Source organism: Xenopus laevis, chromosome 4S (genome assembly GCF_017654675.1).
Source record: "Xenopus laevis strain J_2021 chromosome 4S, Xenopus_laevis_v10.1, whole genome shotgun sequence".
Lineage (NCBI taxonomy): Eukaryota > Metazoa > Chordata > Amphibia > Anura > Pipidae > Xenopus > Xenopus laevis.
Genome location: NC_054378.1, coordinates 1848545 through 1864751, shown reverse-complemented (window position 1 = coordinate 1864751; position 16207 = coordinate 1848545). Strand labels below are relative to the sequence as shown.

Here is a 16207-nt window from a genome sequence, read left to right as displayed (position 1 = left end):
AGTAGCATGTGTACCATTCCTTTGAGTGGGAAGCCAATACCAGTGAATAGGTGTGACCCCCATATTGCAAATACAGATCTGATATGCAGCACATACTGACATACACTGGGGGTCATTTAGGCAATGATGTGACATGTACAATATTGGCAATAACCTTGTGTACATTGTGTGTCTGTACCTGCCAGTCCCTTCCCATAACACATGTACATTGTGTGCCTGTACTTGTACCTTTCCAGTTTGGTAAAGGGGTAACACAATGTTTTTATGTCTGTACAGTATTGTATAGCATGTAGCGTCCAACTCCATGATCATCTCTGGGAAAACCAATGTACGGTACCTGCTTTTCTTGTTTCTTTATGGCAGTAATCGATATGTGAGACACTTGGGAGGGTACTTTCTCTTGTATGACATATAAGCGGGGCGATTTTCTTTGGTCACGCATAGGAATTACAGTGCTTCCAAGTGTTAAATGCCTGTTAGTGCCATGGATCATAGACTCTATCTGGGTTCTAAAGAAGCTTAGTATCAATGCTATAGATTCTACATTTCTCAACAACAGTTTGGCCAATACCGAGGCAATGATTACGAGGCAACACAAGTGCAGCAGATCAAATCGTTTACCTGCCGGGGTTTTCTAGTGATCAAATCCCTATGTATGACAATACTCTTAACTACAGTTCTTTCCTTAGGGCAGAGACCTAAGCTGCGATTCAAAGAGATTAGTCGCTCGGCGACAAATCTCCTCTTCTTTGGGTGACTAATCTCCCTGAACTGCCTCCCCTGCGGCTAGAATGTAAGTTGCCTCACGGGGAAACTTTTGGCGACTTCGGAAAAACGAAGCACTCAGAGTGCCATCCTGCCGGCGATTTACATTCTAGCCGATGGGAAGGCAGTTCGGGGAGATTAGTTGCCACGAAATACAGGAGATTTGTCACTGGGCGACTAATCTCCCCGAATCGCAGCGTGTCTCTGCCCTAATATGCAGAACTGGATTTTAGTGGTGAATAGTAATTACAGGCGGCACCTTTATTAGATAAATTGTGTAGGGTTATTTAAGGGATTAACAAACCTATTTAACCTTTCTTGAGTTCCCATACACATTTGCTGAACTTTGTCAAATTTATTAATAAAGTCACAAACAACGTCAGGACTGATAACATATCAATCTCAACTTCAAGTGCCGCATATGTTTTCCCATCGGTGATTTACTTTATTGACAATGGGATAGATTTTGGGGAGATTTTTTTTGCCCGCAGAAGCACAATTTTAAATGCAGGTGCCATTACCCTTAAGGCACAAGGGAAGTCCAGTCGTCGGCGCTTAATTTCCTCCTGAGTGAAGTTCCACTCCCACCGGCAATGGTGGGGAAACATATGCATCGCCTAGTGTTTCCGCAGTAGCCTGAAGTTTCCTATATTAAATATATTTCCTATATTTTGATACCAGTGATTTACATTAATGCCTGTGCCCAACATGTATCAACATGAACTTTTTATTCAGCTACTTTCCCGCTCCACCTTTCATGTCAGCAATATAGATTGTATGACACTGGCAGAGAGAGGGTTAAAAGGAATGGCTATAATTGTAACTCAAAGACGTGGCTAGAGACTATAATGTGGGTAATAAAGAGCCACACACAGCCCCTTAGACACTGTTTTACCATATATATATATATAATACACAAAAGCCATGAATATCCTGTAAATTATATCCTTATAAACGGTGAGTTCTGATGTCATCAGTTATAAACGGTGAGTTCTGATGTCATTTCTGTCACATGACATTGAAATTTGTGTATTATAATAAATAAAGTACCCCCAGTTGCAAAATATGAGGATATTAGAAGTTACCTCGGAGTTCCATGACCTGTATAAAAACACTCGGCCTTCAGCCTCGTGTTTTTATATAGTCATGAAACTCCTTGGTAACTTATAATATCGTGATATTTTACAAGAGGGGGTACTTTATTCACTATATATATATATATATATATATATATATATATATATATATATATATATATATATATATAAAAAAATATATGTTATAATTTTATATGAGTATTTTCAGTGCATTTCATTTCAATTGTATTTACCTATAAAATGAACCATTGTGGACACTGAAGGACCAGAATGCGAGACGGTTATTCGAGTCACTTTTTAAGGGCTCTTACACAGGCGGTTTTTACCTACGCTCCCCTGTGTTTCGCTTTCTTCCGTTCAACCGCAGGGGAGCGCAGGAGTAGATGCATTTAATTATTGTGAAGGGGGCTGTACTCACACAGACGCATGTAAGCGCCAAACGTAGGCGGGACGCAGCATGTTGCATTTCAACTGCGTTCAGCGCTTACATGCGTCTGCAGCCCCTTCAGAATAATTAGTGCGTCTACTCCTACGCTCCCCTGCAGCTGAAACGAAAAATACGCAACACAGGGGAGCGCAGGTAAAACCGCCCATGTGTAAGAGCCCTAAAAGTGTTTAAAATGGAAACAAGATACTTTGTATTTATCTTAATTACTATAGACGCCACATCAAGGAGTCTGTGTTTCCAAATCTCCCATGGGGCGTACACCTCGGTCTTAAAACTGAAAGCAGAGTAGGAAACACTTTGCAACATTCAGCCATGTAAATATCCAAGGAAGTTACTAATACCCAAATAAAGAGAACGCATGTGTATGTGCCATTCCAGTCTCTTATAGACCACACGTTTAAAGCACAGAAAAATCCTAGAAAATACAAAGCTCAGAATACAACAAAGTAATGGCCCACCATTAAATGCAGGATAACCTTTTGCTGTTAACAAATATGTAAAATTTGCCATTTTGATCCTTTACAGTTATTATCCAGAATGCTCGGGACCTGGGATTTTCTGGATAATGGATCTTCATACCTTAAGTCCACTAGAAAATCATATAAACATGAAATAAAGCCAATAGGCTGGTTTTGCCTCCAATAAGGATTAATTGTATCTTAGTTGGGATCAAGTACAAGCGACTGTTTTAATATTACAGGTATAGGACCCGTTACCCAGAATGCTCAGGACCTGGCGTTTTCCAGATAACGGATCTTTTTGTAATGTGGATCTTGATACATTAAGTCTACTAGAAAATCATATAAACATGAAATAAAGCCAATAGGCTGGTTTTGCCTCCAATAAGGATTAATTATATCTCCGTTTAGATCAAGTACAAGCGACGGTTTTATTATTATAGAGAAAAATGAAATCATTTTTTAAAAATCTGGATTATTTGATTATAATGGAGTCTATGGGAGACGGCCTTTCCGTAATCTTTGTGGATAAGGGGTTTCCAGATAACAGATCCCACACCTGTACTGCAGATACCTTTTCTGCAAAGAAAAAGAAAAATACCAAGCGACAAAGCAGGAAGCAGTTTATGAAAAGAGATCCGGGAATCTTCTACATGTTGTAACAGTAACACGGGCCCTTTGGTGTCGTTTTGTCGATGAGACGAGGGCAGAGCGGTGTAATAATAAAAGAAAGAAGCAGGTTACAGACCTCATGAGCAGCCAGGGGGTTAATGCAGGAGTCTTGCTGATCACGGTGCTTTGCTGCTAAATCCTCCAACATGTCTTTTCCAAAAAGCAGGTCCCTCTCATGTAGAAAACAATGCCGCGAGCAGCTTTTCTGTGGATCCCCCCCGTTGTTGTTCTTTTACCTTAATCCGAAGATCAGACTTTAAAGGTTGTCGGGACGCCTACTTTTGGCTGCTGCTCACATTCCCTTCCTTAGTGAAGTGTAAAGCAGGAAGTGACCTCGCTGAAGTATCACACAACAAGGAAGTGCAGCAGAACCTGTCCCCTCCTCACAAGGGCAGGTAAAGCTGCTGAAGCAGTCGCTGACATCACAACATTCTGAGAGACTGCCTGGCAGTTGAGAGGATACAATTCTTGCAAAGCTACACAAGTCAGCCCTCCTCCTCCTCCTCCTCCTCCTCCTCCCCCTATACAAGCATATTCTGCTCCTCCTCCTCTTCCTACAGAAGCCACTACAGCTTTGCCTTTACTGGGCTACGGCAGCTGCTGCTGCTTCTTATGCTGCAGAGCAACGAGTACGGGGAGAGAAAGGGGACAATTCTTTATCTCTACTCTATTGTGCCCTGGAAACATTTCCCTCTCATGCTTAGCAACTGATTGCTTAATCAAGCCTGGAAAACTACTACACATACGGGACCTGTTATCCACAATGCTCAGGACCTGGGGTTTTCTGGATAACAGATCATTCCATAATTTGGATCTTCATACCTTAAGTCTACTAGAAAATCATATAAACATGAAATAAAGCCAATAGGCTGGTTTTGCCTCCAATAAGGATTAATTATATCTTAGTTGGGGGTCAAGTATGGGACCTGTTATCCAGAATGCTCTGAATCTTTCTGTAATGTGGATCTTCATACCTTAAGTCCACTAAAAAATAGGCTGGTTTTGCTTCCAATAAGGATTTATTAAATCTTAGTTGGGATCAAAAACAAGTACAGGACCTGTTATCCAGAATGCTTGGGACCTGGGGTTTTCCGCATAACAGATCATTCCATAATTTGGATCTTCATTCCTTAAGTCTAATAGAAAATCATATAAACATTAAATAAAGCCAACAGACTGGTTTTGCTTCCAATAAGGATTAATTATATCTTAGTTGGGGGTCAAGTATGGGACCTCTTATCCAGAATGCTCGGAATCTTTCTGTAATGTGGATCTTCATACCTTAAATCTACAAGAAAATCATATAAACATGAAATAAAGCCAATAGGCTGGTTTTGTTTCCAATAAGGATTAATTATATCTTAGTTGGGATCAAGTACAAGTACGGGACCTGTTATCCAGAATGCTCAGGACCTGGGGTTTTCCGGATAAGGAATTTTATAAATTAGTAAGTAATAAATAGTGAGTGATAAATAGTAAGTAATTAATAGCAATTAATAAATAGTAAGTGATAACTAGTAAGTGATAAATAGTAAGTGATAAAAAGTAAGTGAAAAATAGTAAGTGATAAATAGTAAGTGATAAATAGTAAGTGAAAAATAGTAAGTGATAAATAGTAAGTAATAAATAGTAAGTAATTAATAGCAATTAATAAATAGTAAGTGATAAATAGTAAGTAATAAATAGTAAGTGATAAATAGTAAGTGATAAATAGTAAGTAATAAAAAGTAAGTAATTAATAGCAATTAATAAATAGTAAGTGATAAATAGTAAGTGATAAATAGTAAGTAATAAAAAGTAAGTAATTAATAGCAATTAATAAATAGTAAGTGATAGATAGTAAGTGATAAATAGTAAGTGATAAATAGTAAGTGATTAATAGTAAGTGATAAATAGTAAGTGATTAATAGTAAGTGATTAATAGTAAGTGATAAATAGTAAGTAATAAATAGTAAGTGATTAATAGTAAGTAATAAATAGTAAGTGATAAATAGTAAGTGATAAATAGTAATTGATAAATAGTAAGGAGGCAAAGTATCTGACAGTGTGTTTAGGAATAACACATAAATAATAATAGAGGCTGATCAGCTCCTCCAGCCCTTACTGTAAAGACCTAAAATCGACTAGCCCATAGTCCGAATTCGATTCGAATTTGAGAAAAATTTGAATATCTAAATTTTCTCTTCAACTTCGACCATTCTCCATCTAAAACCTGCCGTTTTAGCCTACGGGGGACCTCCTAGAACCCATTTGGAGTCAATTGGTGGACTTTGAAAAATCAAAGGTTTTTTTTAGAAAATCTTCAAATCTAATTCGATCGATTGCGCCGTTACCTCAATTCGTACGATTTGAATTCGATCTAAAATAGACCTATTCGGCCAAAAACTTTGGATTTTTTTTAATAATTTTGGGTTTCACTAAATTGTAGCATGACATGTGTAGCCAACGCAGTTACAAGTGTGTACGTGTGCTGGACTTATAGAATGTTCACGAGCTGTCTATTCTCCCTAGCTAAAAGGTTATTAACTAGTAAGATAACTAGTACTGGCAAACTGCAGGCCTAGCAATACAGGAGGATGCATTCTATTGGAGGAAAGAGACATAATCTCAATTACATTCTACCTTCTAAGTTACTGGAAAGAAAGGAATAATGCATTACAATAAATTATCGAAAAAGCTAATTATCTTGTCTATAAAGAGTGATAATGACCCCAGTTTGCACTAACTAAAGCGTTTCTAGCAAGCGTGTACTGCAAAAAGTCAGTGAGGTCTGTACAGTTAGCGCAAGAGAGGAAATTACAAAAAAAGTAAACAGGAAGAGGATATGCAGATACAAGGCCCAGGTTATAGAGAACTCACTTAAAGGGATACTGTCATGGGAAAAATGTTTTTCAAAAGAGCAAACTGATTTTTTTATATTTAATTCTGAAATCTGACATGAGGCTAGTCATATTGTCAGTCTCCCAGCTACCACCAGTCATGTGACTTGTGCTCTGATAAATTTCAGTCACTCTTTACTGCTGTACTGCAAGTTGGACTGATATCACCCCCTCCCTTTCCCCCAGCAGCCTAACAACAGAACCATGGGAAGGTAACCAGATAGCAGCTCCCTGGTACCAAGTGTATTTAGTTGTAATATTGGTGTGTAGCTGCATCTCAGCTCATTTTGCCTGGTCATGTGCTTTCAGAAAGAGCCAGCACTTTAGGATGGAACTGCTTTCTGGCAGGCTGTTGTTTCTCCTACTCAATGGAACTGAATGTGTCTCAGTGGGACCTGGATTTTACTATTGAGTGTTGTTCTTAGATCTACCAGGCAGCTGTTATCTTGTGTTAGGGAGCTGTTATCTGGTTACCTTCCCATTGTTCTGTTGTTTGTCTGCTGGGGGGAAAGGGAGGGGGCAGATTAGGGGAGATTTAGTCGCCTGGCGACTAATCGTCTCTTCTGCGGGGCGACAATCTCCCCGAAATTCCTACCATCTGCCTTCCGCCTGCTTGAATGAAGAATCGCCTGCGCTAATGCACTCGCGGCGCTTCAATTTCCAGAGTCGCCCGAAGTGAAACTGACTTCGGAAATCAAAGCGCCGCGAGTGCATTAGTGCAGGCGATTCTTCATTCAAGCAGGCAGAAGGCAGACGGAAGGCAGTTCGTGGAGATTGTCACCCCGTAGAAGAGGCGATTAGTCGCCAGGCAACTAGATCACCCCTAATCTGCCCGTCTGCCCCAACCCTAAAGAGTGACTGAAGTTTATCAGAGCACAAGTCATATGACTGGGGGCAGCTGGGAAACGGACAATATGTCTAGCCCCATGTCAGATTTCAAAATTAAATATAAAAAAATCTGTTTGCTCTTTTGAGAAATGGATTTCAGTGCAGAATTCTGCTGGAGCAGCACTATTAACTGATGTGTTTTGAAAAAACATGTTTTCCCATACCTTTAAGATTCCCTTGCAAAAAGAACACGAACTGGATGTAATCAATTGTTCTGCAGAAATTTTGTTTCACCACCAAACACTGATATATTGCTTTTAATGTCCTCCTCCAAGTCAGATGAAATAAGCATGGGCTCAATGCAGAACTCTGAGCATGGGCTCAACCTTCAGAATAGAAAGTAAATGTTTTCTTGTCAAGTATCTAAGTAGCCCTTATCTGCTGTAACGCCACTGTCCAATGTACCACATCACATAAAGCAAGTCACATGAACTGTCCCTCATAAAACCATGCTCATTAATGACTTAGAATGCAATTTCCAGAACATAACTTGTTATCTCTTAAACCTTCAAATAACTTCCCCACTACAAGTGTCACATTTACAGTACTCTAACTGTCAGTTTCAGACTGTAGCCACTTCTCAACTATTGGTATTACACCAGCTTTCCAGCAATCCAGTCTCCTTCCTTTCACATTTATTATTTTTACTTCTTGGCCCACTATTAATCTGTAAGATTGCAGGGGGTTATTTATCAAAGTCCGAATTTATCTCAATATTTTCTGCTACAAACTCCGCTCGGGTTTTTTGCGCTTACTTATTATTACATTTCCCCGAAAATTTGCTTTGCGGGAATAAAAAAATCAGATTTTCATGAATTTTTTCAGATTTTTCCACCTGTTTTCCACGATTTTTTTTTTAATTTTCACTCTGCTTTCTTATGCTTTTTTTGCCCAAAAACTTCGGGGTATTGCAGCACATCAAAAAAAATCATTGGGACTTCTCCCATTAACTTATATGAAACCTCGACAGGTCTGGGATGCCGGATTTTCAGATTCAGACTTTTCCATCCTCAGGGTTTAATAAACTCCCGAAAAATTTGTGATTTTTTTAAAAGTCTGATTTTATAAAAAAGAATCACAAATTTTTCATGGTTTTTGCATTCGGAGTTTAGTAAATAACCCCCTCAGCCTAGAGTACAGTGTAGAGCAATACATTTTGAACTCAAGATTGCAGGCAGGATCTTATTGCTATAATGTTCACTTATACAGGTATGAGACCTGTTATCCAGAATGCTTGTGACCTGGGGTTTTTCGGATAAGGGATCTTTCTGTAATTTGGATCTTCATACCTTAAGTCTACTAGAAAATCATATAAACATTAAATAAACTCAAATGAGCTGGTTTTGCCTCCGATAAGGATTAATTATATCTTAGTTTGGATCAAGTTAGAGTCCTGCAGCGGGTCGGGTACCCGCAGGTTTCTTTGCAAAAACCTGCAGTACCATGCGAGTTGCAGGTAGAAGTATAGTCGTGAGTCTGCGGTTCTCCGGAGTTTGCAGGTCGTGGGTTGGGTCGAAGGTCTTCTCAATAACGAGTTTTACTCTTTTTTTTCTGAACACTTCCTGTTTTACTTCTTTTTTCTGATCACGCCTACTTCTAATGATGTCACTTCCAGTTTACAATGACAGCACTTCCTGTTTCTTGATGGTCAGCAGGTATGTGTAGCGGGTCCAAGCGGGTAAGTATGGTAGCGGGTCGGGTTCAGGTTTAACAAATTGGTTCCTCGCAGGACTCTAGATCAAGTACAAGGTACTGTTTTATTATTACAGAGAAAAAGGAAATCATTTTTAGAAAATCGGATTATTTGGGCAAAATGGAGTCTATGGAAGATGGCCTTTCCGTAATTCTGGATAACGGGTTTGCAGATAACGGATCCCATACCTGTACTATATATTCCCCTAATTCAAATTTGGTGAAGAGATTTCCCCTCTTGGTTTTTAGATATGGCAGAGACACCCGACAGCACATGTTCCTACTACATATTACAGCTTCAGTTATGAACCAAATTGTACGTCCGTAAGTCAGTCTAGTTATGCCACATTCCAAGGACAAGAAGCTCCAGCTCATAAAATGTGGTATAAAAATGTGCCTGTGACGCAGGACTGGGCGAGGACACAAACTTCACAACTGACAGCAGAGTGTGATGTCTCATATCCTGTGTGTAACATCTATAGTCAAATGATCTTATCTCGAAGATCCTGTTGAACAATTTTACACTACATGAAGTAAAAAAAAAAAGGATTTTCTCCGAGCATTGATTAGAAAATGCACCTTATTTCTAAATAACGATTACCAACACATTTTGCAGAGTTCAGCAACCCTATGATTAGCCCTTTTGGGGTTGCCCTGCTCATGAAGTCACCCATATTCAAAAAGGAACTTACATGTCCATTAGACTTGAGTCCAATCAAAGGGTCTTTAGCAGTAAAATAATGGGCACCTGTACACCCGGAAATGACACAGGAGATATCAGAGTGCTAGAACTTTAAGGGCAGAGACACACGCTCAGATTCGGGTAGATCAGTCACCCGGCGACAAATCTCCTCTTCTTCGGGCAACTAATCTCCCCGAACTGCCTTCCCGCCGGCTAGAATCTTAATCGACAGCGGGATGGCACTCGGAGTGCTTCAGTTTCTGAGGTTGCCTCACGAGGAAACTTGGGTGACTTTGGAAAACGAAGCACTGCGAGTGCCATCCCGCTGGCAATTTCGATTCTAGCCATCAGGAAGGCAGTTCGGGAAGATTAGACGTCCAAAGAAGAAGCGATTTTATATAAGCTTAATATAAACTATAGTAGAGTTTCTGAAGCAAACACTCCAGTTGTACCAGTGCAGGACAACACTACATTATACTTTCTTCCTTTCCTTTACTGCTCCTTTAATATAAACACCAAACGAGACCACAAAGACACATTAATTAGACAAAATGTCTTGATGCACCAATGATCGTATTTTTCAAGTGAGTTTATATACAAATGTACAATATATGTTTGGGCTCATCACGTACCTGGTCAGCGTCTCGCTCATTTAAAGTCGGCAGCGTTGTATTGGTGGTCATTTTGTCTTACAGCCAGAGCATCCCGATAATGAAATTACTGATAATTTCTACAAACGGAGTAAACGGTTTTGTTAGACCTCTCCATGAGGAAGAGCTGAAGAGAGAGAGAGAGCGAGAGATAGAGAGAGATAGATAGAGAGCGAGATAGAGAGCGCAAGAGATAGAGAGAAATAGAGAGAGCAAGAGAGAGAAAGAGAAATAGAGAAAGAGAGAGCGAGAGATAGAGAGAAAGAGAGAGAGCAAGAGAAAGAGAGAGCAAGAAAGAGTAAGAGATAGAGAGAAATAGAGAGAGCAAGAGAGATAAAGAGAGAGTGAGAGATAGAGAGAAATAGAGAGCGAGAGATAGAGAGCGAGAGATAGAGAGCAAGAGAGAGTGAGAGATAGAGAAATAGAGAGTGAGAAAGAGAGAGCGAGAGATTGAGAGAAATAGAGAGAGCGAGAGATAGAGAGAGCGAGAGAAATAGAGAGCAAGAGAGAGCGAGAGATAGAGTGAGAAAGAGAGAGCGAGAGAAATAGAGAGCAATAGAGAGCGAGAAATAGAGAGCGAGAAAGAGAGAGCGAAAGATAGAGAGAAAGAGAGAGCGAGAGATAGAGAAATAGAGAGCGAGAGAAATAGAGAGCAAGAGAGAGCGAGAGATAGAGAAATAGAGAGCGAGAAAGAGAGAGCGAGAGATAGAGTGAGAGATATAAAGATAGAGAGAGAGAGACCACAGCCTTCCAGAAAGCAGAGAAGACACCCAATAAGAAATGAAAAGCCACTGAAGTGTTGCCTGATTATGTGAAGGACAAATTTAGTAAATGTCCATTTCCCTCTATGAAGCTATTGGTTATATAGTGGAGAGGGCAGGAAAGAACCATTCCCAGGGGCAGATAGAGGGGACTAGAGGATGTTTCTCACGCGAGGCCAAACACAAGATTCCCTGTCAGTAGCCCGGACACCCCTGAGGTGACTCGTCTACTACTGAGGCCTGAGACACGCCCCCGCCTCGCTCTGCAGGGGGGAGGGCAGGATAATATCAGAGACCACGCCTCCTGCTTCACACCTTGTCTCCGCCCACTCAGGTACAGCAGCCTTGCCCCGCCCCTTCTTGAAATGTTTCCTCCCTAAAGGAAAACGTTCCGCCCTTTAGTTCACTTCCCCTTTCGCCTTATCCCTCCCCTACTTTGAGAAGTAAACCAGCCCGTCAGTCAAGTTGGACGTGTGAAAGGTGTGACGCTGTGAGTGGGCGGCGCCGCAGGTTACTTTCCCGCCCTCGGTTTCTCGCTCTCTACCCAACTCCCACAGCGCGCGCAGTTCGTAGCTGCCGCCCCTCTTGTCCAGGTGTAAAACACACAACCCTCGCGTCCTGACTGAGCTCTCGTTCTACAGGAGGAGGAGGGGCAAGGGGCGTTCCCTCACGCGCGCTCCTTGTTCCAGCAGTGCCCGCGCGCGCGGTGACTTCCCCTCTCAGCCGGATGTGCACGCGCTGGTGCTGCAGTCACATGTAAACAATAAAGTGTGAGGTAAAAAAGAGTGTAACTTCTGCTGTTTTCTGAGGCTCAGGTTGTCTGGTCTAATGTTCAAAATCAGCCAACAGTCACTTCAACAGTAGCCCACAAATAGCCAACAAAAAGTCTAATAAATAAATATATATGAAAATACACCTTTATCAAACTTTTAGGGGCGGATTTACTAAGGGTCGAAGAGAATTCGAGGGAAGTAATTTTTTGAATACTTCGACCGTCGAACAGGATACTACAACTTTGGATTTACTTCGACTTTAATTCGAAGTAAAAATTGTTCAAATATTCGATAATCGAAGTACTGTCTCTTTAAAAAAAACTTCGGCTTCAATACTTCGCCAAATTAAACCGCCGAAAGTGCTGTTAGCCTATGGGGACCTTCTACAACCATTTTCTAAGTCTTCACACATCGAACGATTTTACTTAGATTGTTCGATGGACAAATTCGGTGAAAAACTCCTTCGATATTCGAAGCATTTTAATTCGATGTCGAATTCCGAAGTATTTTTTATGTACATTCATATTTGTTTTAGTGTCAGTATCACTGTAAGGGGACGCTGTAGACTTAACGTGGCCATAGACGCAAAGATCCGATCGTACGAATCTACGATTTTCGGACCGTGTGCGGAGAGTCCCGACATTTTCGGTCGATTGGACAGGTTTGATTTTGTCCAATTTGATTCCTGCCGGAGCCCATTGCGCTCTCATCGTAATCATAGGGCCGAACGTTCAGATTACCCCCAATATAGCCATGCCCGTTAGCGATGTCGCCAAACGAGCGGATCTTTCCGCCTATGGTCACCTTTAGTGTTAACCTTTTAACAACCAGAGTGGCCAGCGATCTACAGATTTCAAAGATGCTCTTCACTGATGACATTTTTGTGGGTGGGGTTTAGCTGTCCTTAGATTTTAAGATATCTGTCTCTCTGTGGTTTTCATATACAGGTATAGGATCCCTTATCCGGGAACCCGATATCCAGAAAGCTCCAAATTACGGAATGGCTGTCTCCCATAGACTCCATTTTATCCACATTTTTAAAACTGATTTCATTTTTCTCTATAATAATAAAACCGTTGCTTGTACTTGATCTAAACGGAGATATAATTAATCTTTATTGGAAGCAAAACCAGCCTATTGGGTTTATTTCATGTTTAAATGAATTTCTAGTAGACATAAGGCGTGAGGACCCAAATTACAGAAAGATCCGTTATCCGGAAAACCCCAGGTCCAGAGCATTCTGGATAACAGGTTCTATACCTGTACTTGATCCCAACTAAGATATAATTAATCCTTATTGGAAGCAAAACCAGCCTATTGGCTTTATTTCATGTTTATATGATTTTCTAGTAGACTTAAGGTATGAAGATCAAAATTACAGAAAGATCCATTATCCGGAAAACCCCAGGTCCCGGACATTCTGGATAACAGGTCCCATACCTGTATTGTGTGTGAATTTGAGTTTTTATTATACAGGTTGATGTAAGTTTGAAAATGGCAGTGGTGCAAAGCAGTTAATGCAAATGGCAGTTGTGACAGATACAGTGTGTGTGTGTGGGGAGGAGATGTGTGTGACATTGCTGTGTAGTCAGTGCCATGCAGTTTAGTGTGACAGTTGCTCTTTTCTGACTGTCACAAATGACCTGACAAGAGTCGCACCTGAATCATTTTAGGCAGCTTCAGACAGTTCACATATCCCATGGGAAATGGTGGCCTTTCCTAAACAGATCTACCTCGTGATTTAAAGGAGCCCATAGTCACATGATGAACTGTTATTCCCATTATCACAGAGATCCAGTAGATCTCAGCAGCAACACTGTCGCATGCCAGCCAATCGTAAACAATAATGGTTGGACTGTCTAGCCAATCGTAGGCTAACTAGGCACCTTAATATACTAAAATGGACATAAAATCTACCGTCCTCTTCAAAGGTGTATATAAATAATTAAGTAAAAGTAAGTATATTATAAGTCACTAAGGAGTTTCATGACCATATAAAGCACAGGGCTACAGGCCTTTTTCGCTACAGGTATGGGATCCCTTATCCAGACAGCCCCAATTACAGAAAGGCTGCTCCCATAGACTATATTTTATTCAAATTTTACGGTAACTTGTACTTGATCCCAACTAAGATATAATTCATCATTCTTTATTGGAAGCAAAACCAGCCTATTGGGTTTATTTCATGTTTATATGATTTTCTAGTAGGCTTGAAGATCCAAACTACAGAAAGATCCATTATCCGGAAAACCCCAAGTCCCGAGCATTCTGGATAACAGGTCCTATACCTGTACTTGATCCCAAGTAAGATATAATTAATCCTTATTGGAAGCAAAACCAGCCTATTGGGTTTAACATTTACATGATTCTCTAATAGACAATGTATGAAGATCCAAATTGAAAACGGAAAGATCCTTTATCCAGAAAACCCCAGGCATTCTGGATAACAGGTCCCATAACTGTATAGACCGGGCCAGGTCTATATTGTTTACACAAATTCTATGAGTTTGAACAAGAGATATGCATATTTTATATTCACTTGCTTTAAAAGAAACAAATATTTCCAATAAACCTAGGAACTAGTGTTCATCAATCAAGTGCATTTGCTAGCAGTCATCCAATGCTAAACACTACCCCCTGCTGCTAAAATGTAGCACTGCATCTAAATACAGCTCCAGAATTGCAGCTTCAAATACATTATACGTCATACAATACGGATGTTTAGATTCACACACTGTACTGAAATATAATAAACCAACAACAATCTTCCCCCTGTTCAATACAAATGTTCCCAAACATCAGAGTTATCAGTCGCTCCATATCAGTCACAGACTTTCCCTCTAACTAATGAAATGTTGTTTTCTTGTCTTTCACATGGTGGTGGTGGTGCTGCTAAAAACGATTGTGGGGAGGCTTGAGAAGCTTTCGTCAGCCCATGCTAAGTGGCCTTTGTATCAAGTCCTGCAGGGGGTCGGGGACCCTGCAGGATTTTACAGTGCGAGTATAGGTGTGGCTCGTGGGTCTCATCTAAATTTTTTATGTTATATTGTCTATATTTTACTGTAAATCATATTCAATTACACAAATGAAAATGGAGATAATAAGAATGATAGGTTGGGATAGGCCTATGTATTGCAGGAAACAATTTGCCTAAAGCACCACTATAAGCCATGAAAATGGAGATAATAAGAATGATAGGTTGGGATAGGCCTATGTATTGCAGGAAACATTTTGCCGAAAGCACCACTATAAGCCATGCATATTGTTTTAAGGTTAAAAAAAAATTTTTTTTGTTGTTGCAATATTAATACAGGAAACCAGATATCCAGAAACCTTCGAACTGCGGAAAGGTCATCTTCCATAGACTCCCTTTTATAAAATTTTTTTTTAAATTATTTCCTTTTTCTCTGTGATAACAGTAGCTTGTACTTGATCCCGACTTAAGATATAATTAATCCTTATTGGAAGCAAAACCAGCCTGTTGGCTTTATTTCATGTTTATATGATTTTCTAGTAGACTTAAGGTATGAAGATCCAAATTACAGAAAGATCCGTTATCTGGAAACCCCCAGGTCCCGAACATTCTGGATAAGAGGTTCCATACCTGTAATTCTTTACACCTGGTTCACAGGGGTCTTCGATCTTGCTGCAGTGTGTGGTCACTAAACACCCAGTGCATAATTAATCAAAGGCATTAAAGCAATAGTTCAGTATAAAAATAAAAACTGGGTAAATAGTCTGTGCAAAATAAAAAATATATCTAATATAGTTAGTTAGGCAAAAATGTAATATATAAAGGCTGGAGTGAGTGGATGTGTAACATAATAGCCAGAACACTACTTCCTGCTTTTCAGCTCTCTTGCTTTCCACTGATTGGTTACTAGGCAGTAACCAGAAACTTGAGGGGATAATAACTGTTCAGTGAGTTTGTAATGGATCCTCCGCATTCAGCTCAGATTCTAAAGCAACAGTTATGTCCCATGTGGCCCCCCTTATAGTCACTGACTAACTCAGAGTTAGAGAGCTGAAAAGCAGGAAGTAGTGTTCTGGCTATTATGTTACACATCCAATCACTCCAGCCTTTATACATTACACTAGACCAGGGGTCCCCAACCTTTTTTTACTCGTGAGCCACATTTGAATGTAAAAAAGAGTTGGAGAGCAACACAAGCATGAAAAATTCCATGGGGATGTCAATTAAGGGTTGTTGTTGGCTGTTTGGTAGTCCCTTCATGGACTGGTAGCCTACAGGAGGCTCTATTTGGCAGAACACCTGGTTTCTATGCAACCAAAACTTGCCTTGAAGCTGGGAATTCAAAAATAAGCCCCTGCTTTGAGGCCACTGGGAGCAACATCCAAGGGGTCGGTGAGCAACATGTTGCTCGCGAGCTACTGGTTGGGGACCACTGCACTAGACATTAAGCCCGTTAATTAACGGGCGC

General features: G+C 40.3%; 1 protein-coding gene across 10 annotated transcripts in view; it reads right to left on the bottom strand.

Annotated features, from left to right (window-relative positions):
- The window catches only part of mark2.S (microtubule affinity regulating kinase 2 S homeolog), a 65714-nt gene extending 54117 nt beyond the window's left edge, over window positions 1-11597 (bottom strand). For 3 of the 10 annotated variants that reach the window (XM_041591239.1, XM_041591241.1, XM_041591242.1), the window contains exon 1: window positions 3517-3945. In XM_041591239.1, coding sequence (XP_041447173.1) covers window positions 3517-3588 — 72 coding nt within the window. In that variant the 5' untranslated portion in view covers window positions 3589-3945. 10 annotated transcript variants of the gene reach the window in all.
- Between the last annotated feature and the right edge of the window lie 4610 nt (window positions 11598-16207).